The sequence below is a fragment of the Phyllostomus hastatus genome, unplaced genomic scaffold (assembly GCF_019186645.2).
Source record: "Phyllostomus hastatus isolate PE091 unplaced genomic scaffold, TTU_PhHast_1.1 phas_contig_254, whole genome shotgun sequence".
Classification (NCBI taxonomy): Eukaryota; Metazoa; Chordata; class Mammalia; order Chiroptera; family Phyllostomidae; genus Phyllostomus; species Phyllostomus hastatus.
In genome coordinates this window covers 8,406,118-8,431,288 of record NW_025333810.1, presented here as the reverse complement: position 1 = coordinate 8,431,288, position 25,171 = coordinate 8,406,118, and the positions used below count along the sequence as shown (strand labels likewise).

The following is a 25,171-nucleotide window of genomic DNA, read 5'->3' as shown; positions in this document are numbered from 1 at the left end:
TTTGAAACAAAAGAGAAACAAGGGGTTAAACCTGAAACAAGGGAAAAACTATTTCTACAATAAAATGTTCTAACATTCACCTCAGTGTAGACATCAAATCTTCTTTCAGCTTCAGCCTTAGTATCTTCCTACACAGTTCCCTGATTTGGAGATGTTCCTGCCCTCCCAATACATCTAGCTAGAAATCCAGCTGCACTTATTACAAGGAAACATCGAGAGAACATTTCCATACCCACACTCACTGTAAGTCAAGAACTTGGACCTTGAGGATCTCCCCTGGGCCCCTTTATTATGGCTAGACTTTAGCCAACATTCTTCAGAGAGACTAGTGTCTCTCTACCACAAGAAATGGTACTGTCTTAAGAAGTGTTTCTGCCGAATTCGTGACTCAATTCTGAACAAATTTGAGTGTGATTAACTCACCACCACAAGACCTATTGAAATCAGTCATGATGCACATTCCTTGAATCAGCCTTGCTCATTGCCCAAAGACAATAGGTTCTTTCTGTATTTCAGAACTCCACTCTCAGCCCTAAAATGTATGAGACCCTATTTCTCACCGTTCTCTTTCCTATATAACCTTCCTTGTGGAATCCAGGTTCCATGCTTCATAAATACTCTTACACCCTCAATTATTCACTTAATGCTCCTTTTACTCTTGGCCTTCACTGAAGCCTAGCTCTCATGGGACATTACTTCCTCTCACAGCACTCTTTTCCACATCCCACATACTTGAGGTAGTAGGTCTTTGTTTTCCTCACCCTTCCACACCACTTTGAAACCATTACTCCTCCAACTTTCCTGTAACAGCCCTAAATCTTGCGTTATAATCACCTTTCCCATTCCCCAGTGCTGTCACCTACCAACCTCCCAATCACTGTCCTCAATCATTAAATACTTTGGTACAAGGGTCACTAAGTGCCTTTCACTTCAATCACTGCCATCATTCTGAGTAACTTCAACATCCAAGCACATGAGCCATTCAAAACTGAAGCCCCTCAGTTCTACGATCTCATCTTCCATGACAGTTTTCTTCTACTCCATTTTAGCCGTTGACATCATGGCCACATTCTGGATCATTTTCCATCATTCCAAAGTGAATCATCTCTGAATAATACATTTATGTGTCCTGTTGTAACTCTGATAGCTTATGTGTCTATCAATCTCCTTTAACCTTTTCCAAGAAAGCTTTTTTGAAATAACTGGAATATCCAGTGCATGGATCACTCTAGATACTCTAATTTGGATTTCTTGTGGTCTATCACTTCCATAATTCTCTGGCCAGTTTTCAATAGTTTTATCCAACCTGCTGGGAAACACTACAACTGTAGATGAATCCAACTGTCTCTCTGCCTCCTGATATGAACTCCTGAGAAGTATTTGAGAAATATGAACATGTGAGAAAATACTGCAACTCACCAGCATACTGCCCATATAAGCTTTACGGTCACCACCACACCTGGGCCCTTTGTACTGCACCTGCAATCCTTGTGTATACCTAGTTAGCTCTCCTACCTTTCTTTGTAGTGGCTATTTTAGACATCCCCAGTTTTGTACAAAACTGTGGCTCTTCCTTCCTTTCCCACAAATAATTTTATCTTCTAATTTACAGAGAAAGAGAAGACATTTTAAAAAACCTCTCTTGGCTTCTTGCTACCAAACCAACAAAATTACCTGCCTCCATAGCCTTTTCCATCTTCCCCTGCTACGGCATCAGAGGCAGCGCCCCTCCTAAGGCCCACGCCTTCATGTGTGCTCTGGCTCCCGTTCCTGCCCTGGCTCCTTTCCACCACCATACAAACATCTCATCTCGTTTACCTGAAAAAACAATCAGTCTCCAGATTTTCTCTCAAACATGTACTTTGCATCAGTTAACAGCCACCTCTCTCTTGGGCAGTTCACATCCAGGCTTTCTGAGTTAGCTGAAATTGCTTTCTTCTACAGTACTTTTTAACCTTTCATTTAAAAGCCAACTCACTCTAATATGATACGGCAGGGAGGAAAGCCAATGAAACTCCTTTTGTCAAGGTCAGCACTGAACTTCCCTCTTTTAAAAAAAAAATACAATGGACATTTTTCAGTTCTTATGGTTGACTACAGGTACTGTTAATTATTTCTTCTTTTTTGGAACAGTATTCTTCCCTTGCTTTTGGATTTTAGCCCAGGTCTTCATCTTTTCACTTTATAATCACAAAAGATGTAAAAATCTTTCATACCTTTAATTATCACATTACTCACCCTTTCACTCAATTCAAAACCCAAATAGCCTACTGACTTCAATGTCTTAATACCTTAAAACTTAACACTTTCAAAAAACTTAACATTAACAAAAAAACAAGATTATTTCCCCCCACAAACCTGCTCTTCATCTGGTGGTATCAATGAATTGTATCACCATCCTTCTAGCCACCTGGGACAGAAACCTGGGAGTCATTCTTGACTTCTTCCCCCTCAACCCTCATATCGAACACTAAATCTTATGGATTCCTAAATATTTTCAGATACTCAGATATATATTTGTTGATAAAGGGCTCTCTCAAATTTATCATTTAGTCCTGAACCCTAAGTCACTATCATAGTTCAACTAGATTACTGTACGTAATTTACCCAAATGTTTTTGAGCAGTCATAATAAATTAATTGGTAATTTTCTTCAGGGCCAACCAACTTCACCCTAAAACTAGGTTAAATGCTTCTACTATGTGTTCCTTAGCATTATGTACTTGCCCTCTCATAGTACTTACACACTTTGTGGAAACCGCTCACATCTTACTTTTTTGTAAGTAAGTCCATACATTTTTTGTGGACAAGGTAGCATCTACCCAGCTCACTACTATATCCTAGGGCTGAGAATAGTCTTGGCATAATGTACATGCTTAGTGAACATATGTTAAACATTGAAGAGTTTTATAATATCTTTCAGGGGAAAAGGTAATAGTTGGGGAAGAGGTTAACAGTAGAGTGAAAAATGGGCTGAGGAGTATAGAGGTGGAAATAAGATGAAAGTATGAGTACTTATCCTTCAAGTAAGTACAATTCCTTTTCACTACATATTAGGGTCAAGTATCTCTTATTTTCTGCTTTCCCCTCATTTATCCCAAGATACTCATTGCCAGTATAGGCCTTCCAATGTTTGCTGAGGGGGCCTAGAAGGATACGATCTGTCACTGTGCCTGACAGTTACACTTAACAGAGTTGGTATACGATTTCTATTATGCCTGCTGGGCCAGAACCTCTCATATCCTCCTGCTTGCTCACTTTGGAAAGGGCTCTACTATAAGGTAGCATCTCCAACTCAATGTGAAACCTGATATAAGAAAGGAAAGAAGCAAGAATTTCCCATATTATTATTATTATTTGTAGAAACTACTTAGGAGTAATCAAACAGTAGATATGGAGAAGTTTCTCTTTATAGAAGTATTCCAGCTAATTTTGTAACTCCTAATGAACTAATGGAGCTGGGCATTGAGTACCATGGCTATTAATATCAAAACAGAGAGAAAACCAGACATTAATGTGCTTCCTGACGGAAAAACCACACACTGCTACCTATGAAGAAGTCTTGACCCCCTGCCCCCAAAGAGGATTGAATCCAACTTCGACAACATTTCTAGATCCAACTACCAATTTACAGGAAATACAGAGGATGGAGAAACATGTCAAATTACACCATGGAAACACTATCACCAAAATCCAGACTATGAAAAACTCTGTAAGACAAACAGCTTTGGTTCTTCAACAAATAAACAGAAAGAAAACAAAAAATAAAGAAGAAATCTATAGTAAGAGACTTCAGAGCTATTATTAACCAATCTCAGTGCATGAATCTTATTTGACCCTGAGTCAAATAAATTGTGAAAAATCATGACATTTATTAAAAAACTGCAAATTTGAAAAGTGACTGGATATTTGATACTATTAAAAAGTTACTGTTAGTTTCTCTGTGAGGGTAATGGTGGCCCTGTAGTTAGATATCTTAAAAGTGTTCTTATCTTTCAGAAATACACAGTAAAATATCCAGGGAAGAAACAATAATGCCTGGGATCTTCCTCAAAAATAAAATGAAAGGGCAAAATGGATGAGATACATGTGGATTACTGTATCATTCTGTCTGCCTCTGTATATGTTTGAGGTTTTCCACACTAAAAACTTTAAAACATTTATTAGCAGCAGAAAAAATGTCCTACCAATTTCATCTTTTTCCACTCTTGGTTGAAATTCATCACTACTTAGTAGCTGTCACTAGAGATCTCATTCGAAGCTTGAAAGAGAAAAGCTGAGAACCAGTTCATAAATGAACTACACACGTAATTATCTACTAAGTAATCAGGGATCTGACTTGTATAGATTACTTCTAGCTTTTCTTTCCATTTAACTTTCAGAGAGACTAATTACAGATCAAGAAACTCTATTCCTAGGAAGGACATCAGTCCTTCCAAACAACACATACTTATGGTTGTGTACTCTTTCTTAGGGACTGTGGGAGCATGAAAATTGACAAAACTAGATTGAATCCTTGCTCTTCCAAGCTTATAGTCCAGTAGGAGAAATAGATATTAATCAAAGAATCACACAAATAAATGTAAAAGTGCAAATGTGGCAGTCTTCAAAAAAGAGAAACATGGTAGGACAACCTGTAACGGTGGGATTTGAACTATTCGAACCTCTTGAGGAAGTCATGTTTAAGCTCACTATGAACTGATGTTAATTGAATGAAGTAGGATGAAAAGAGCAGAAATCGACTGTGTACAGGCTGCAGATGAGGAAGCCCAGTGACTGAGAAACTGAAAGGTCAGTGTGGCTGAAGTGATGAGAGCAAAGTATGACATAAAGCTGGCAGATTAGGTAGGAACCAGCTTATATAGGCCATAATAAAGGGTTATCTTATTCTAAGAATCAAAGGAAGTCAGTAAAGAGTTTTACAGAAAGGGTGATTTACCCTCTGTAAAGATCATTCTGGCAGAGTGAAGGCAAATAAGAAACCAAGGGAAAGAGGGGGTACAATGGACTTCCACGTGGTGGCAGAGAAAGGTGCACCAGGACAGAAGCTTTAGCTGATCCTGCTACAGTGATCTTGAGAAAGTCCAAGAGATCGATTTTCATTTTTAATCAGTACTCATGGTTTTTGTCTCTGGAGCAAATAAAAAAACAAAAGAAACAAACCCCAAGAAGTTGTCATTGTGCAGATCCCATTAAGATATGTTAAAGGAATTTTGGTATAAATGAATCACAATTCCACAGATAAATATCACTCATCTACATTAGGATGTGGAAGTAGATGTAGCATTGTTTTACTTTACTTTTTATTTTTTCACTATTTTTTAAATAGTTATTGGTACCTTTTTAAAAACTGCACTTTTCAGTAACAGTTTACGCTTAATATTATTTTGTATTAGTTTCAGGTGTACATCACAGTTAGAAAATGACTGCCCCGCTATTTCAGGTACCCACCATGCACCATACAGAGGTATTGTAAGACTATTGACTGTATTCCCTATGCTGTACTTTACATCCCTGTGACTATTTCATAACTCCCAATTTGTACTTCTTAATCCCTTCATATTTTTCACTCAGTCCTCCAATGCCCTTCTTTCTCTGGCAACTCTCATTCTGTGAGTCTGTTTCTATTTTGTTCTTTAAAAAATATATTTTTTATTTATTTTTAGAGAGAGGGAAAGAATGGAGAATTAGAGGGTGAGAAACATTGATGTGAGAGAGAAACATCAGTTGGCTGCATCTTACTCCGACCAGGGAGAGGGCCTGCAACCTAGGCAAGTGCCCCTACCAGGAATCAAACCGTCGACCTTTTGCTTTGAGAGACAGTGTCAACCAACTAAGCCATGCAGGTCAGGGCCCTTTATTTTGTTCTTTAGATTCTACATATAAGTGAAAATGTGTGGTATCTGTCTTTCTCTGTCTGATATATATCACTTGGCATAATACCCTCTAGATCTGTCCATGCTGTTGCAAATATTAAGATTTCATTCTTTTTTATTGCTGAGTAATATTTATTGCATGCATACATATGTACCACAGTTTTTTTTTTAAGCCACTCATCTATTGATGGGCATCTGGGTTGCTTCCATATCTTGGCTTTTGTAAATAACACTGCAATGAATATAGAAGTGTATTTATCCTTTCAAATTAGTGTTTTGGGTTTCTTCAGATATATAGCCAGAAGTGGAATCTGTGGATCATAAAGCAGTTCCACTTTTAAAAAATATATATATTTTACTGATTATGCTATGACAGTTGTCCCATTCCCCCCTTCATTCCCTTCCACCCTGCACACCCTCTCCCACCCACATTCTCCTCCTTTAGTTCATGTCCATGTGTCATAAGTTCTTTAGCTTCTACTTTTCCCATACTACTCTTGCCCTCCCCCTATTTTCTACCTACCATGTATGCTACTTATTCTCTGTACCTTTTTCCCTCTCTCCTCCTCCCGCTCCCCTGTTGCTAACCCTCCATGTGATCTCCATTTCTGTGGTTCTGTTCCTGTTCTAGTTGTTTGCTTTGTTTTGGTTTTGTTTTAGGTGTGGTTGTTAATCATTGTGAGTGTACTGTCATTTTACTAGACATGTTTTTTATCTTCTTTTTCTTAGACAAGTCCCTTTAACATTTCATAAAATATGGGCTTGGTGATGATGAACTCCTTTAACTTGACCTTATCTGAGAAGCACTTTATCTGCCCTTCCATTTTAAATGAAAGCTTTGCTGGATAGAACAACCTTGGATGTAGGTCCTTGCCTTTCATGACGTGGAGTACTTCTTTCCAGCCCCTTCTTGCCTGTAAGGTCTCTTTTGAGAAATCAGCTGACAGTCTGATGGGAACTACTTTGTAGGTAACTATATCCTTATCTCTTGCTGCTTCTAGGATTCTCTCCTTCATTTTTACCTTGGCTAACGTAATTATGATATGCCTTGGTGTGTTCCTTCTTGGGTCCAACTTCTTTGGGACTCTCAGAGCTTTCTGGACTTTCTGGAAGTCTATTTCCTTTGCCAGATTAGGGAAGTTCTTTATTATTTGTTCAAATAACTTCTCCACTTGTTGCTCTTCCCCTTCGGTACCCCTATAATCAGGATGTTGGAATGTTTAAAGATGTCCTGGAGGTTCCTAAGCCTCTCCTCATTTTTTTTTGAATTCTTATTTCTTCATTCTTTTCTGTTTGTTATTTCTTTCTTCCTTCTGATCCACTCCATTGATCTGAGTCCTGGTTTCCTTCCCATCACTATCGGTTCCCTGTGCATTTTCCTTCATTTCATTTAGCATAGCCTTCATTTTTTCATCTAATTTGTGCCCAAGTTCAACCAATTCTGTGAGCATCCTGATCACCAGTGCTTTGAAGTGTGTATCTGAGAGGCTTGCCATCTCTTGGTCGTTTAGTTGTATTTGCTCTGGAGCTTTGATCTGTTCTTTCTTTTGAGCCTCTTTTTTATTTTTTTTGGTCTTGTCATGCCTGTTACATATGAGGGGTGGAGCCTTAGGTGTTCATCAGGGCGGGGCACCCCAGTTGCTGGGTTGTGATGTTGTATGTGTGGGCGGGGTCCGAGAGGGAACAATGGCGTTTGCTCTGCTCTCTGTCGGATTTCAGTCCCTTCCGTCCCTTCCCCCAAGCAAACTGGGCCTTTCTGGTGCTAATTCCCGTGTGAGTGGGCTTGTGCATGTTCTAGGACCCTGAGGGTCTCTCCAACAAACTCTCCTGTGAGGCTGGGAGTTTCTCCCTGAGCCTCAACCCCCACAGGTGTTTTCAATCCGTGTTTTGAGGCCTTATTTCCTGGCAGTGGGACCCTGGGTTGCATGCTCTGTTTTGCTCCCCAATTTCACCTGTTTATCTGTGAGCGAATGTGGGACTGCCCAGTCAGCCAGCCACCTTGTGCGCAGTGCTTTGCTTCACAATCACCGCCTCGCTGGGTCTGCCCATCGCCACCCCGTGCCGGGGTCTGCCAGCAGCCACCTGCGAGCCCAGGGTCTGCCCACTGCAATCTTGTATGCCCGGGTGCCTTGCGAGCCCAGTCCCACCGCTCTTTGTGCCTCGATCCCTCTCTGCCCAGCTGCCCACCTCCACCACACCTACTGGTCTGGATGAATGTGTCTATTTTAACTCTTTGGTTGTCTGACTTCCATATGGTTCAATTTTCAGTCAGTTCTGGTTGTTATTTTGTTTCTAAGTTGTTGTCCTTGTTTTGGTTTTGCGAGGAGGCACAGTTCATCTGCCTATGCCTCCATCTTGGCTGGAAGTCCTCAGTTCCACTTCTAATTTATTGAGGAACCTTCACGCTATATCCTACAGTGGCTGCACCAACCTGCATTGAAGTGAAGTGAAGAAGCATTCCCCTTTCTCTATATCCTCACTAGCACTTGTTTGTTGATTTATTGATGACAGTCATTCTGACAGGTGTGAGGTGATATCTCATTGTGATTTTAATTTGCATTTCTCAGATGATCAGTGATGTTGAGCATTTTTTTCATATGTCTGTTAGCCACCTGTATGTCCTTTTTGGAGAACTGTTTATTTAGGTCCTCTGCCCATCTTTTTAAAAATATATTTTTTTACTTTTTAAGATCGTATTTATTTTGAGAGAGGGGAAGGGAAGGAGAATGAGAGGGAGAGAAACATCAATATGTGGTTGCCTCTTGCTTGCCCCCACTGGGGACCTGGCCTGCAATCCAGACATGTGCTCTGACTGGGAATCAAACTGGTGACCCTTTGGTACAGGGGCTGTCACTCAATCCACTGAGCCATACCAGCCAGGGCTGCCCATCTTTTAATTGGATTATTTTGGGGGGTTGAGTATGAGATTTTAAAATTTTGGATATTAACTTATCGAATATATCATTGGCAAATATCTTCTTCCACCCAGTAGGTTATCTTTTCATTTTGTTAATTGTTTCCTTTGCTGTATCAAAACTGTTTAGTTCGATGTAGTTCCATTTGTTCATATCTTCTTTTGTTTCCCTTGCCTGAGGAGCTAAATCAGAAAAAATACTGCTAAGAGAAATGTCAGATTTTACTTGCTATGTTTTCTTCAAGGCTTTTTGTGGATTTTGAGTCTTACATTTAAGTCTTAAATCCATTTTGAGTTTATTCTTGTGTATGTGTAAAATGGTGATCTAATTTCATGTTTTTGGCATGTACCTGTTTCCCAACATCATTTATTAAATAAATTGTCTTTACCCCATTGTATGTTCTTGCCTCCATCATCAAATATTACCTGACCATATAGGCATGGTTTTATTTCTGGGCTATTCTGTTCCATTGATCAATGTGTGCTTTTGTGCCAGCACCATACTGGCACGGTTTGGTATCAGGTAGCATGATACCCCCCAACTTTATTCTCCTTTTTTAATATTGCTGAGGCTATTGAGAGCCTTTGTGATCTCATATAAATTTTTGGATTATTTGTTCTGGTTCTGTGCAAAATGCCAGTGGTATTTTGATAGGAATTGCTTTGAACCTATAGATTGCTTTGGTTGGTGTGGATTTTAGCAACATTAATTCTTCCTATCCATGAACACAGTATATACTTCCATATCTTCAGTATCTTATAATTTTCCAAGTGCATGTCTTTTACCTTCTTGGTTAAATTTATTCATAGGCATTTTATTTTTGACGTAATTGTAAATGTGGTTTTCTTAATTTCTCTTTCTGATAGTTCATTATTGGTGTATAAAAACACAACTGATTTCTGAATATTTAATTGTAACCTGCTACTTTAAATGAATTCATTTATCAGTTCTAGTAGTGTTTAGGTGGAATCTCTAGGGTTCTTAATATATAGTAATGTGTCATCTGGAAATAAGGACAGTTTTACTTTTTCTTTCCAGTTTGGATTCCTTTTATTTCTTCTTCTTCTTCTTATCTGATTACTGTGGCTAGGACTTCCAGTACTATATTGAATAAGTGTGGTGAAAGTGGACATCCAATCTTGCTCCTAATCTTTAAAACATTTTTTTAAAAGACTTTACTCATTGCTTTTTAGAGAGGGGAAAGGAAAAAGAGAGGAAGAGAAACATCAATGCACAGGAGATACATTATTGGTTGCCTCCCAAATGCCTATAACTAGGGACCTGGCCTGCAATCCAGGCATGTGCCCTGACTGGGAACTGAACTGGTGACCCTTTGGTTTGCAAGTCAGTGCTCAATCCACTGATCCGCACCAGCCGGGGCTTGTTCCTGATCTTAAGGGCAATACTTTTAGTTTTCCCCCACTGAGTATGATGTTGGCTATGGGCTTGTCATACATGGCCTTTATTATGTTGAGGTATATTTCCTCTATTCTCACTCGCTGAGAGTTTTTATCATAAATGAAGGCTGGATTTTGTTAAATGCTTTTTCTGCATCCATTGATGACCATAGATTTTTATCATTCATTTTGTTTACATGGTGTATTATATTAATTGATTTGCAGATATGATGTAGCATTGTTTTAAACATAAATGGCATTAGAAGCATTAATGTCATAAAAACACTGATTTGGGAGGGAAACCTATGACTGACATTGTCAAACATGCTTGTCATGTTTACTACCGAATCCACTGTACTATCAGAATTCATCATTTGAAGAATGAAAAGGTACTCTTGATTTACTATATTTTTTTAATGTTCAACTGAGGATCTATTTTCTGGTTTGAGAGAGAGAGAGTGGGGGGAAAACATTGACATGAGAGAGAAACATCAATTGGTTACCTGACCGGGGATGGAACCCACAGCCTAGATATGTGCCCTGACTGGGAATCAAACCCATAACCTTTTGGTGTGTAGAACAATGCTCCCACTAATTGAGCCACCTGGACAGGGCTGATTTGATATTTTTAGTAGATCTCATGCTATTACAAAAACCCAAATACATAAAGGTGTAAACAAGAAAGTAAAACCATGGAAATCCCAATACTTAGAGATAACACTGGTAACATTCTGAAGAACATTTCCCAGACATTTCTCTGTGCATATATCACTTGCATACATACATACATATATATATATAAAATGAGAGGTCAGATAATACTTGCCTTTTTAAAAGCAAAAAATATTATAATTTTTCTAAATTAGTAACATCTACTAATATCCAACAAGCACCTATTAGACACAGTTGTTTGGGGTACAATGGTGAGCAAAGGCAATACAATCCTGCCTAAAGGACTTAAAAAAGGCAGACAGATGATTAAACCAACAAACTGTGCTCAGTGCTATGAGAACAACAGTAGAGAGCACCTGAGAGCACTGTACCTATTTCAGGGAGGTGTGAAAAAGGAAAACATCCTGAAAGAAGTGCCATTTAAAACTGAGGGGAAGGATGAGTAAGACCATGAATTAAACATATAAGTGAATGGGAGTAAAAGACAGTTCAGGCACAGGGAGCATCATGTGGAAGGCAGGGACATACTATACTCAAGGACCTAAAAAAGTTGAGCTGAAGGAGGTGAGAGAAACAGGGCAGAGATACTGCTGAAAGTGCAGGTACCATAAAAAACCTAGATTCTATTCTATGGACAATGGGTAGTCACTGAATTGTTTAAACAAGTAAGTGATATGATCAGGTTTGTGTTTTAGAGGGATCACTCTGATTATAATATGAAGAATATATCAGGAAAGGGAAGGCTGAAGACTAAAACAAAAGTTAGATCTCAATAAAACAGATGTAATTTGCTATTTTAATATTTATTCTTTTACATTTTTTAAAATATATTTTATTGATTATGCTATTAGTTGTCCCTCTTCTCCTCTTTACTCCCCTCCACCTGGCACACCCCCTCCCACACACATTCCCCCACCTTAGTTCATGTTCATGGGTCATACATGTAAGTTCTTTGGCTTCTACATTTCCTACACTATTCTTAACCTCCTTGTTTATTTTCTACCTACCATTTATGCTACTTATTCTCTGTACCTTTTCCTCCCTCTTTCCTCCTCCCACTCCCCTGTTGCCAACCCTCCATGTGATCTCCATTTCTGTGGTTCTGTTCCTGTTCTAGTTGTTTGCTTAGTTTGTTTTGGTTTTGTTTTAGGTGTGGTTGTTAATCATTGTGAGTGTACTGTCATTTTACTGTACATTTTTGATCTTCTTTTTCCTAGATAAGTCCCTTTAACATTTCATATAATAAGGGCTTGGTGATGGCGAACTCCTTTAACTTGACCTTATCTGGAAAGCACTTTCTCTGCCCTTCCATTCTAAATGAAAGCTTTGCTGGATAGAACAACCTTGGATGTAGGTCCTTGCCTTTCAAGATGTGGAGTACTTCTTTCCAGCCCCTTCTTGCCTGTAAGGTCTCTTTTGAGAAATCAGCTGACAGTCTGATGGGAACTACTTTGTAGGTAACTGTCTCCTTATCTCTTGCTGCTTCTAGGATTCTCTCCTTCATTTTTACCTTGGCTAATGTAATTATGATATGCTATGGTGTGTTCCTTCTTGGGTCCAACTTCTTTGGGACTCTCAGAGCTTCCTGGACTTTCTGGAAGTCTATTTCCTTTGCCAGATTGGGGAAGTTCTCCTTCATTATGTTTCCAAAGAAGTTTCTAAATTCTTGCTCTTCCTCTTCTCCTTCTGGCACCCCTATGATACGGATGTTGGAACGTTTAAGGTTGTCCTGGAGGTTCCTAAGCCTCATCTCATTGTTCTGAATTCTTGTTTCTTCATTCTGCTCTGGTTGAATGTTTATTTCTTCCTTCTGGTTGAAGCCAGAAAGAAGGTCCAGTCCTTGTGATTCCTGGTTTTCTTCCCTTCACTGTTGGTTCCCTGTACATTTTCCTTTATTTCACTCTGCATAGCCTTCACTTATTCCTCTGTTTTGTGACCGTACTCAACCAATTCTGTGAGCATCCTGATTACCAGTGTTTTGAACGTGTATCTGATAGGTTGGTGATCTCTTCATTGCTTAGTTGTATTTTTCTGGAGCTTTCATCTGTTCTTTCACTGGGCTATTTTTTTTGTGTGTGTCTTGCACACCTATTACATAGTAAGGAACGGAGCCTTATGTATTTGCCAGGGTGGGGCAACACAGGTTGCTGGGTTGTGGCAATGTACATGGTGGAGGGGTCCGAGAGGGAATAATGCTACTTGATCAGCCAGCTTTCAGTCACTTCCACTGCTACTCACAAGCAAATGGGGCCCTTCTGGTGCTGATTCTCAGGTGGGTGGGCTTGTGTACATTCTAGGACCCTCTCTAACAAACTCTCCTGTGAGGGAGTTTCTTCCACCACCTGAACCCCCACAGGTTTTTTCAGTCAGAGGTTTTGAGGTTTTATTTTCCCATGCTGGAACTCTGGGTTGTGTGGTCTATCTTACTCCGTAGTTGTTCCTCCCAGTTTATTTGCACACAAATGTGGGACCACTCACTCTGCCAGCCGCCACCTTGCCTGTCCTGGTCTTCCAGCTGCCGCTTTGCCATTAGTCTTCTCTGCCTGGCTTCCTGTCTCCATCCTTCCTACTGATCTGAATGAATGTTTCCTCTTTAACTCCTTGGTTATTGGACTTCCATATAGTTTGATTTTCTGTCAGTTCTAGTTGGTTTTTGTTTTTAAATTTGTTGTTATCCTTCTTTCAGTTGTGCAAAGAGGCACAGTGTATCTACCTAAGCCCCCATCTTGGCTGTAAGTTGTCATTTTTAATATTTACATGGATGTACTGCATCAGTTCTACGAGGCCAGAGACTGTCTGTCTTCTTCAGTTTTCTGTCTCCAGAGTCTAATACAATATCTGGCACAAAATATTTATTTCTTTAAAAAGAACTATTAATAGTTATTGACAACAACAATGTTACCTTTAATGAGTATCTACTATATGTAAGGGACTATGATAAATGCACATTGCACTTAACTCTCAAAACCATATCATGTTATTTTACAAAGAGGAAACACTAAAGCTCAGAGATTACTTGTCTAAGTTTAGTCTCTTAGCTGCTTGGCGAGGGAGTGGGATTTAACACCACATATGCTGACTCCAGAGCCACTTGACCATTTATCCAGAGTTGACTGTTAATTTAACTAGTTATTTATTGATTAATGTACATTTCAGGTTCTTTCTATTTTTGCTATTATCAATATTATGATGAATCTCTTCAAACATGTCTCAGCACTCTTTACTGATTACGTTATTAGAGTACAATGTTAGATTCTGCAATTATGAGCTACAGGCCTGGTGCATTACAAATTTCAATACATATTACAAAACTGCTCTTCAGAACGGTGTTTAATTTCACACAGATTGCTTGTTAACCATTACCAAGACTGAGTGTTATTGATCTTTGCCAATCCAAACGGCTCCAAAAAGATCTCATTTTGGTTGTGGTTTATAGATTGTTACTATTTTCATGTTTTTAAAAAATTTTTAAAAATATATTTGATTCCAGAGAGAGAGAGAGAAAGAGAAACATCAATGTGAGAGAAATATTAATAGGTTGTCTCCCACACACCCCCCAAATGGGAACCAAACCCACAATCTAGGCATGTGCCCTGAACAGGAATCAAACCTGAGACCTTGGTGAACGGGACGAGGCTCCAACCAATTGAGTCACACTGGCTGGCTACTTTCCACATGTGTACATCATTTCTATTTCCTTTTAATTCCTGTTCATGCCTTTCCCCCATGTTTTGACAGTCTTTAAGTAGTTTATTTTTAATTTAATCTTTATTGTATTTTTTCCATTACCATTTAATCTCACACCCCTCCTCTTTATATATTTTGAATTTTAACTTTTCAGTGTTATAAACATTTATAAATAACATGACTTGCTTTTTAAGTTTTTTTTTAAATTTATTGATTTTAGAAAGAGAGGAAGAAGAAGGGAGGGAGGAGAGAATGAAGAGTGGGTAGGAAGAGACACACACAATGAATTTTTGTTCTACTTATTTATGCATTCATTGGTTGCTTCCTGTATGTACCCTGGTGGGAGACTGAACCCTCAACCTTGGCATATCGGGTCAATGCTCTAACTAACTGACCTACCCGGCCAGGGCTATGATCTTAGTTTTTGTTTGTTGTGTGACCTTACTATGATTTTATGCCACACTGAAGTTTTACATCTTTATGTGAAACCTATTGATCCTGTTTTTTTACAGTTTCCCATCTACCTCATGATTATAAAAATTCTACCCACATTTTCTTCTAATCTTTTAATAGTTTTAGTAGTTTTCATTTTTAACATTAAATCTAATCAATATAGGATTAATTCTAATGAAAGAAGTGTAGTAAGGGATTCAATTATTTTTTAAATGGCTATTCAGATTATTGGATAGATAAGACTTTATATAATAATTGCAACATGGCCCAAAGCACTAATGGTAAGTCTAATACTAAGGAGAGAATTGTTTTCTGCCAAGAAGGAACTTTCCTTCTTCCTGCATATGTGTAGAAACACATAAGCTTCCCAAATAATTCCCTAAACAACAAAGAAATAACTCAAATGTGCTATTTAAATGTAATTACTTTTGCACTAATTTACCACCTATAACTTACGAGTTTTCCCCCTGCAATGCTAACTAGTAGTACTAATAAAATACCTCTTTATTTTAACTTAGTAAAATAAATTTAAATATTTAAGTATGAGATGTTTTAAGCTTTAAGTTTTAATTAACAGAAGCATTATATTTTGTATACATAATATCAAAAGTAACCTATAGACACTAAAGAAATACTTTATATCAACAACAGAAAAATCACCTAACAACCAACTTAATGAAATTCTATTTTTAAAAAGTTGTTCACTTACAGCATAAAATATTATTTTATTTTTCAATAAAAATATTTATTGAGCACACAGAAAACCCCAAAGAAAAATTCTGTCATATTAGGATGCATCCAATAAAACCAATAACAAATTGATGGTAGCACCGTAATAGTTTTATATTTAAAAAAAAAATTAAGTTAACTTCCATAATGTTGCTAAAAATGATGTGTTAATAGTTGAACATGACTAGGTTATGACTCTTTTAGTGAGCAGTAGAATCATCTTTTCAAAGATAAGACTTGGATTTATAGATTTATGTAATCTTGAAGTACAAGAGAAAGCAAGAACTGTAACAAAGTTCTTAGTAGCTTTTAAAAAAAAACATAAAAATATCTTTGCCAAGAATGCCTTAGAGAAAGAGCAAATCTACTCAATGCAAGCAGTAATAACTAGGTCAAATCACACATATAACCAAAATGCAGCTTAGTATTTATTTTTCAAAAATTCTACTCACACCAAACATTTTAGACTAAAACAGAAACACATAATTTAGACTATAAGATATACTTAGAAACTTGAAATCGTTATTGTTAGATATAATGAAGAAAAATTCCTATAGCATTTGGTACTGAATTCTTCTGAAGATATCCATTCGGGAGTTAGGAAACAAGCAAGATTTATGGATCATTCACAGGATCGTATCACTCCTTTTATTTTAAAATGTTCCTTTTAAAATATTTAAATAGTTAATTTTAAAAAAACAATAAAATAGTTTATTTACCTGACCACTACCAGAAGTTGCCATGTTGATTTCTGCCACTCCTTGACCTTCATTCTGCCGCTCAGCTTCATGTGAGCCAGCTTCGTGCTTGTTCTGAGATGACCTCTGTTAATATGGAGTTGACATCGTTACACACAAAAATGGTGCATGCTTTTTTAGCTCACAGCTTTCTTTGCTCTCTTGTTTCAAAGCTCTGAATGCATCGATTATACAGGTTTACAAAGGCATGGAATTGCACTTCAGACTTCTCCAGCATGGTCGGCAAGAGGAAAGTGCAGTGTGCCCCTTGAGCATCAGAGCTGCACAAGACAAAGGATTTTCTGAGACGCACAGAAACACCATCCTCCACCAGCTGTGCTCACATCACTATCAGGAATTTAACCCAACTAGAACAAATAACTGTCTTTTCTGCAAGGTCACATGATTCTGGCATTTAATGGAACTGCAAATATAACAGTTAAACTATTACCTAAGCTTATAAATACCTTCTGTGTAAGTATACTTATACCTAGAATATATATACATTTGCTAATAAAGATCATATGAAACAAATATATAAGCTCTTAGATTCTGATATAAATAAAACTAAAACCTCTTCTACTGTAACCACCATCTGTTACATGAAATGAAAATGACAGATTATATCCAGTAAAAGCAGTCATTTCAAGATAAATTATACCCAGTACAAAGCAGTCACTTTGTAAAAATAACACTGCAGAATCAAAGAAAATAATTTTCCCATTATCTTTTATAGGAACAATTACTAATGTGATGGCTCTAGTAAAATAACACTCTAAAATAAAAATTTTGCTTTAAAAAATGTGACATAATAGTGGATAATTATCTTACAAAATGGCTTCAACTAAAACTTCTTTAAACATCAAGCTTTCCCAGACCACTTAAAATGTGACTTAAAAATTAATTTTCATGCAACATTTCCATCAATAAATTAGTATAGTTATATGTTGGCCACAATGAAGGTAACCCCAATAATTTAGAAATAGAAGAAAAAATAGTACCATTTGACAATCACAATATAAAATTTAACAAAATCAACATAAGTAGACACATGCAAAGTCAATCTAGAAATGAAATAAATCAACACCCATGAAAACCACGAAGATATGACACTAACATAATCGAAGATGTTAATGTAAAAGTAATAACTAAGCATCTGCTATATTCTAGTTACTTGCATTATGTGCTAAGGAATACAGTGCCAGCAAAACCAGACATTGTTCTATGTACTCTTGGAGCTGATAGTCAGGGAAACTATTCATAATAAGAAAAATAACAATAAAGTTAAAACTCTGACAAGTGTTCTGAAAGAAGAGTACAAGGTGCTATAACAACATACAACAGAAAGAGTCATGGTCTAGGAGTTTGGGAACAGCTCTCTTATGAAGTGCTATTTGAACTGAGAGCTGAAGAATAAATAGGAGTTTTAGGAAAAGGGACAGGGGTAAAGGGTGAAGGTTTTAGGTAAACAGAAGATCATATGCAGCACTGGATGGTGGTGGCTCAGTGTACTGAGTGCTGGCCTGGGAACCAAAGGGTTGTGGGTCAGGTCCCCAGTAGGGGGTGTGTGAAAGGCTACCACACTTTGATGTTTCCCTCTTTCTCCCTCCCTTCCATTCTCTCTAAAAGTAAATAAATAAAATCTTAAAAAAAAAGATATGTAAAGAACCTGAGGTGGTAGGAAGCATGGCTTGTCCTAATATACCAGAGGATCCTAGTGCAGAAAGTAGAACAAAAAGATAGTAAAATAATCTTGCTAATTTTGAATTTTAGTGTAATTCTCAGATAGCACTCTTGCCCCCACATAACTAATATGAGTACATTAATGAGATAAGATGTATGTAAATAGATTTTTTAAGTCAATTTGTAAATAGTCTAAGTAAATAGGAAACAGGAATCAGTTTGGAGCCTAATGCATTAATGTAAGTGTGAGATGATGGTACTCTGCCCTAGGGAATCAATGGAGATAAAAGGAGTGGAGACAGGTAATCTGAAGGACCTGGTGATAGACTGGATGTGGTGAGTGGAGGAATAGGTCTGGTGTGAAGAATTACCCCTATGTTCCTTAGCTCACACAACTGAATAATGATGGTGTCAATCACAAAGACACATAATAACTTAAGGAGAATAAGGGTTTCTGAAAGAGATGATGTGGTAAGAAGAGTGCAGGAAAAAATAATGTATTATGCTTTAGATATGTTGGATTTGAAGTTCTGTTGAGACATCTAAGTGGAGATGCAGAGTAGGCACATAGATTTGGAAGTTTGGAGTTCAGGGTTGGAGAAATGAATTTGAGAGCCAATAGGTGGTAACTGAAGCCCTAAGCACAAATGAGATGGTGTTAGGGAGAGACAGTACACAGAAAAGACAAACAAGCCTTAAGGAATGCCTATAATTAATGCCTACATAAAGGAACATGAGCCTTTAAAGGACAAAGAGACGTGAAGAAAACAAAAAAAGTATTGCCGTAGATGCCAAGAGAAGAGTATTTCAAACAACAGGAAGTACTCAATAATGTGACAAGATGAAGACTGAAAATGTCAATTTAGTTAACAATATGGAAATCACGAATGGTCCATGTCAGTAGAACTCTGGAAGCAGAAATTCAATTGGCTTGCCTTAACAGTGAATGGTGGGGAGGAAATGTACACTTGGAGTCTAGAAACACCTTTGGAGTAGGGACTGGGAAAAGACAATGAGGGAGGGAACAGAGGTAGATGAAGAAAGGCAGTTTCAGGGAGAGGTGGGATTGAGGAAGTTTCATTTTATTTTTTTAAACATAAGATTTGAGCCTGTTTATATGCCAGTGGAAGGGTTCCACAGAAGAGGAAGAAGATAAGTGTAATATCTGAGAGAAAAGAGATGAGTAAAAAGTTCCTGAGAAGGCAGGAGCTGAGAACCCAAAGTGCAGGAAGGAAGACAGAACGTTTCCTGGTAGGAAAGAGAGGTAGTTCTTATGGTAGCTACTGTTGACTCTGTGAAGGAGGAGGTGGAATTATTAGAGGGAGAGAGAGAGAAAGGTTGAAATGCTTATTTCCAACAGAGGGTGAAGGGGGCAGCCAGGGAAAGAGAGTACACATGCAGGACTGTCAGGACTATTTGTGATAGTGGTGATGATACACATGTGTTTACTATGCATTTATCACCTGTCACTGATTAATTTATTTAATCCTCATACCAACTCTATGAAGCAGGTTCAATTATTATCCCCTTTTACAAGTTAAGAAACTGAGACACACAGAAGATATATATTTGGCCTTAGGTCACATATCTAGTAAATGACAGGGCCAGAGTTGGGATCACAACCAGGTAGTCTGATTCCAGAGCCCAAAGTAATAAATATTTAACACGTACTACCTTAGTTTTCTTTCCTCCTTCCTCATTTACTTCCCTTTGTTCTTTCATTGATCCTAGGCTACTGTCCTTCTTGCAGTCTCTGACCACTGTCCCAAACTAATAACACTGAGGGCAAAGAGGCTTTTCTGATTCCTATGAAAAACAATCCTACCTAAGCCCTGGCTGGCGTAGCTCAGTGGATTGAGTGCGGGCTGGGGACCAAAGTGTCCTAGGTTCGATTCCCAGCCAGGGTACATTCCTGGGTTGCAGGCCATAACCCCCAGCAACCACACATTGATGTTTCTCTCTCTTTCTCTCCCTCCCTCTCCCTCTCCCTCTCTCCCTCTCTCTCTCTCTCCCTCTCCCTCTCCCTCTCTAAAAATACATAAAAATCTTTAAAAAAATGCAAGCTATTACAATACAATCTAACAAAATTGTTTCTAATGAAGTTAAACACACTAAGTGCCACTAGAGCCATCTTATGGAAAAACACCAAATGAACTTTCTGGCCAACCCAATATTTAGATGATGGCAGTGTGCTGATGTTTCATCCTATGCATTCTTTTTTCCCTCTATGTGACCATGATGTTGAGTCCAAACCTGGCAATGCATTTGAAACTTTCCAGTTCTTCTCTAAAGACTGATCCAATTTTTCTTAGTAACAATTCTGTTCTTTATTGTTCAATGTGTTTTTTTTATTTAGCTTTAAAAAAATCCTTTTAGCTCCTCTTTACCAATTTTCCTTTACATTTCATCCTGATACCACTTTATTCTGTTTCCTTATGACTGCTCTTGTTGAATGGAGACAGGTCTTCCTTTAGTTGACATATGTAAAAACTTTCTGAAAACTTATTATTTTTTTTGCACCTCCCAGATGCTACCCTTTTCCTTACTCAGCAATAGTTTACTTAAGGTTTACTTTTTATTCACCTATAAATAATGAGAAGTGCCCAAAGTAAGTGGCTATCAATAGGTGAGGGGATGGTTTTTAAACTTACACTCCCCATTCTCTCCTTGGTGATCAAAACTAAATTTCAGATATTTAGTTGCAGGGCTGACAGATATGCACAAGACCCAGTAACATTCAGCTTCTAGCAGATCTGAATATACTGTATTTGTGTTCCACTGAAATAGTACCTTCTCCTTACTCCCTACTTTACATTGGCTCCCATGCTTTGTCTTGTTCTCAATGATAACATACTACATATGACTTTTCACAGGATTTTGATGTCTCTAAGCTCCTCTCTATTCTTCACTAATCATCATTATCAAGCCAATCTGGACTGTAGAGGAAGATAAGTATAAATATCTTCTAAATTATGTTTCTGGCTCTTTTAAAAATGTTTTCTTTTTATCACAGTTAAATATGTAAAGAGTTTAAATAATCATTAGTTCTAAAGACTAATGGCAATAAATAGAGGTCTCTCATACTTGCCTGCCCTGTCCCATTTCCTATTCTCTAAAGGCAAACATTTCATCAGAGGATTTTTGGGGGGTAAGAGGGTGTTTACTTCTCTTTCTCTAAATAACCTGCTTGTATTGTTAGTTCTGTAATTTTCACTTTAATGCATCATTTATTGATTTCCCATTATGTAAGAAGAGGACTGGGTTCTCTTTTGCCCCTATCCCACCCTCAACACCACAATTATCCTCCACCCTTCCAATATTTCTTTATAGTTAAATAATTTTTTCACTATTTACATCATTTTACCTATTAAATACTAATCATGGCTGACAAGTGGTGTACTATGATTATTTTCCTTCACAACTTCTGGCTGTCCATGGTGTTAAAGGTTATCATTTTTGTTTCATGCATTTGGTGTCATGTATTTGTGACACCATCAGTTTCTCTCCTACTGTATAAATTTCCTTTCCTTTCAATAAATTAAAAAAAATTAAGTAGTCTATTGATTTCATCTTCTTAGATTCATCTCTCCTGGAATCTTCTCAACTGTTCCACTATAGACTGGCTACTTTATCATTTGTCTTAGAATCTCCCTTCATCTTCATTCTGAAGAATCTTTCATCTCTTTCTCTTGTATTATATTTCTTATCTTGGATCTCAAATTTTCATTTTTCTTTACATCTTTCATTTTGCTTTATATCTTCTATTTGTTTAACTATATCCTCTAATAGTTTCCAGAAAATGGTTTATGAAAAATACATGTTTTTGAAACTTTGCCTATCTAAAAACTATTCTACTTTCAAATTTAATATGCAGTTTCTCTAGAGGTAAATTTATAGGCTGGTGTGGTATAACATAAACTCTATCTTATCTTTGTCCCTGTGTTTCTGGCACAGAACTTCAAAAACTCTTGGAATTTTTTGAGTTGGCTGAGCAAACACGGTGACTCAAGGAGGGCCTGTAGAAAGCTTCAGGATGTGTGCTGGTTATCAGGAAGACAAACCACATTCCTAGGGGGTTGGAACTCTGGGCCAGACTGACCTCCAGGGAGGGGAAGGGGTGGTAAATGAGTTCTATCATGTAGCCACTTATTTAATCAAGCATGACTATATAATGAAATCTAGATAAAGACACCAAACACCAAAGCTCAGTGAAGCTTCCTGACTAATGAACACACAAAAGTGCTGGGCGAGTGATGTCTCTATATTCTATGAGATCAGTGACACTCTGCGTCCTCCATTCCTCACCTTCTCCACATCTTGCCCTATTTATTTCTTTAGTTTCTTGTTCCTGATCTGTATCCTTTATATAAGACTCTAATTGTAAGTGTAGTACTTTCAGTGAGTTTTAAGTCATTTTAATGAATTATCAAACCTAAAGGGGTTGTGGGAGTTCCCCACAGCTGGCTAAAAGCCAGCTGGACATAAGGATGGGTACCGTGGCATCTGAAATAGAGGCAGTCTTGTAAAGGACTCTGCTCTGACCTGTAGGGCTTATGCTACCTTCAGGTAGTTTCAGAACTGAATTACACTGTAGTATACCCAGGTGGCGTGGAATTTATGGTAAGGTGGGCAATGTGAAAGTAGCTTGGGGACACCCAAAACTTGCAGCTGGTGCCTGAAGTGAAGGCCATCCTTTGGGGTCCACATTAACTCTGGGGAGTGTCAAAACTGAACTGAATTGTAGGACACCCAGTAGAGGTGTCAGAGAATTTCTCTTCTTTCAGAAACTTCTTTTTATTGGATATTGAACATTATTATAATGATACTCTGATTTTCTCATCTTTTCTATTTTCTATTATCATTTCCTTTTTGCTCTACTTTCTGAGAAATTTATCTTCTAAACTTTCTTGTGGGTTTCTTACTTCTGCTATTACAATTTTAATTGCCAGGAATTCTTTTAAAAAAATCTCTGAATGTTCCTTTTATATACTATCATTCCTTGCCTTTTTGATGTATTATATCTTATCTGAGAAAATATTAGCTTTATTTTTTAAAAAGTTTTGTTCTTCTTATATAATATCTGTTTTTATTAAATTTTTCTTATTAGAAACTTTCTCAAAATGTCTGGGTGTCTTTAGCAATCCATCCATATTTAAGAGTGGGCTACCTATGAAAAAGTTAAGTGAAACTCTATAGTTTGTCAACTATAGCTATCCTGTAGTGTGGTCCAGCTGCATTGTTCTATTGAGGAATACCCCAATGTCAGTGTCTTTAGATCTCTTTTTTTTTGGGGGTGGGGGGTAGTTAGTCATATAGTCTTATAGAAATTGATTCCAGAAACTTGCCTGTATTATAAGCCTGGATGATAGTGAAACTTTTGGCATTAAGTAAATTTTCACTTAATTTAGATTTTAGTATGGTACCTCCAACTTCAATTATAGGCTTACTCCTATCCAAAGACCCACTGTTTAACTCTTTCAGGTAGCTCTCATTTTTTGCTGGGATTGGGAAGAAGCAGTCACCCTGCTAATGAAGAGCTGAAGGGAGGTTCTAAGAGCCTCCACCAGGTTCTTAACAAATTTTCAATCATTCTGTTGCTTTTAGCCCCTATGTTAACCCTCACAACCCGAGGTACCTAGTATAACCAATTCTGGAATCTTTTAAGACTCCACAGTATAAAACAAGTTGCTTCATGACTTCCTACTGCTGAGTTGGGGTCAACACTACCATATGTTAGAATAGTACATTTGTTTATCTGCTCTCCAGCTCCCCAAATTTTATTGATGTCACTTCCCCTGGTCTTTGTGCCTGTTTCATATTGTCCTTTTACTATTATTTTAATGGGGATTGTGGAGTAAGCGTAGATAATGTATATGATCAATGTTTACTATGGATTACAACAAGATAGCTCCTTTACTACTTGATAATAACCAAATTAAGTTAGTTATCTGATTATAAGTAAACAGACAACTGAAGTAAAGTATCTGTATCTATGGCTTATAAATGTTTTAATTATATTTTACTGATTATGCTGTTACAGTTGTCCCAATTTTCCCCCCATTGCCACCCTCCACCCCACTCCCTCACGCAATCCCCACACCACTGTTCATGTCCATGGGTCATGCATATAAGTTACTTGGCTACTCCGTTTCCTATACTATACTATATATCCCTATGGCTATTCTGTAACTACCTGTTTGTGCTTCTTAATCCCCTTACCTCTTCAGCCATCCCCTAGACCCCCCTCCCATCTGGGAACCATCAAAACACTCTCCATATCCATGATTCTGTTTCTGTTCTTCTAGTTTGTTTTTAGATTCAATTGTTAATAGATATGTATTTATCATCATTTTATTGTTCATAGTTTTCATCCTGTTTTTCTTAAGTAAATCCCTTTAACATTTTATATAACAGTGGTTTGGTGATGATGAACTCCTTTCATTTTTTCTTGCCTGGGAAGCTCTTTATCTGCCCTTAGATTCTAAATGACAGTTTTGCTGGTAAAGCAATCTTGGCTGTAGGTACCTGCTTTCCATGACTGAATATTTCTTGTCAATTCATTCTAGCCTGCAAAGTCTCTTTTGAGAAATCAGCTGACAGTCTTATGGGAACTCTCCTGTAGGTAACTAACTGCTTTTCTCTCTGCTTTTAAGATTCTCTCTTTGTATTTAGCTTTGGCATTTTAATTATGATATGTCTTTGTGTGGGCCTCTTTTTGTACATCTTGTCTGGGACTCTCTGTGCTTCCTGGACTTGAATGTCTATCTCCTTCACCAAATTAGGGAAGTTTTCTTTCATTATTTTTTCAAATAGATTTCGAATTCCTTGATCTTTCTCTTCTCCTTCTGGCACCCCTGTGATGTGGATGTTTGACCTCTTGAAGTTGTCCCAGAGGCTTACACTATCCTTGTTTTTTTGGATTCTTTCTCTTCTTGTTCTGGTGGTTGTTTTTTACTTCCATATGTTCTAAATCAATTTGATTCTCAGCTTCATTCACTCTACTGCTGTTTCCTTGTAAATTGC

General features: G+C 37.6%; 2 protein-coding genes across 12 annotated transcripts in view; both read right to left on the bottom strand.

Moving 5' to 3' along the window:
* Nucleotides 1-25,171, bottom strand: part of LOC123818075 (adenomatous polyposis coli protein) — a 147,803-nt gene that overhangs the window by 29,636 nt on the left and 92,996 nt on the right. For all 11 annotated transcript variants that reach the window (XM_045837918.1, XM_045837924.1, XM_045837927.1 and 8 more), the window contains one exon: nucleotides 16,448-16,552. In XM_045837918.1, the coding sequence (XP_045693874.1) occupies nucleotides 16,448-16,552 (105 nt within the window). The remainder of the gene's footprint in view (nucleotides 1-16,447; nucleotides 16,553-25,171) is intronic.
* The window catches only part of LOC123818046 (adenomatous polyposis coli protein), an 80,917-nt gene that overhangs the window by 28,636 nt on the left and 27,110 nt on the right, over nucleotides 1-25,171 (bottom strand). Inside the window, exon 7 of the mRNA XM_045837910.1 lies at nucleotides 16,448-16,552. Coding sequence (XP_045693866.1) covers nucleotides 16,448-16,552 — 105 coding nt within the window. The remainder of the gene's footprint in view (nucleotides 1-16,447; nucleotides 16,553-25,171) is intronic.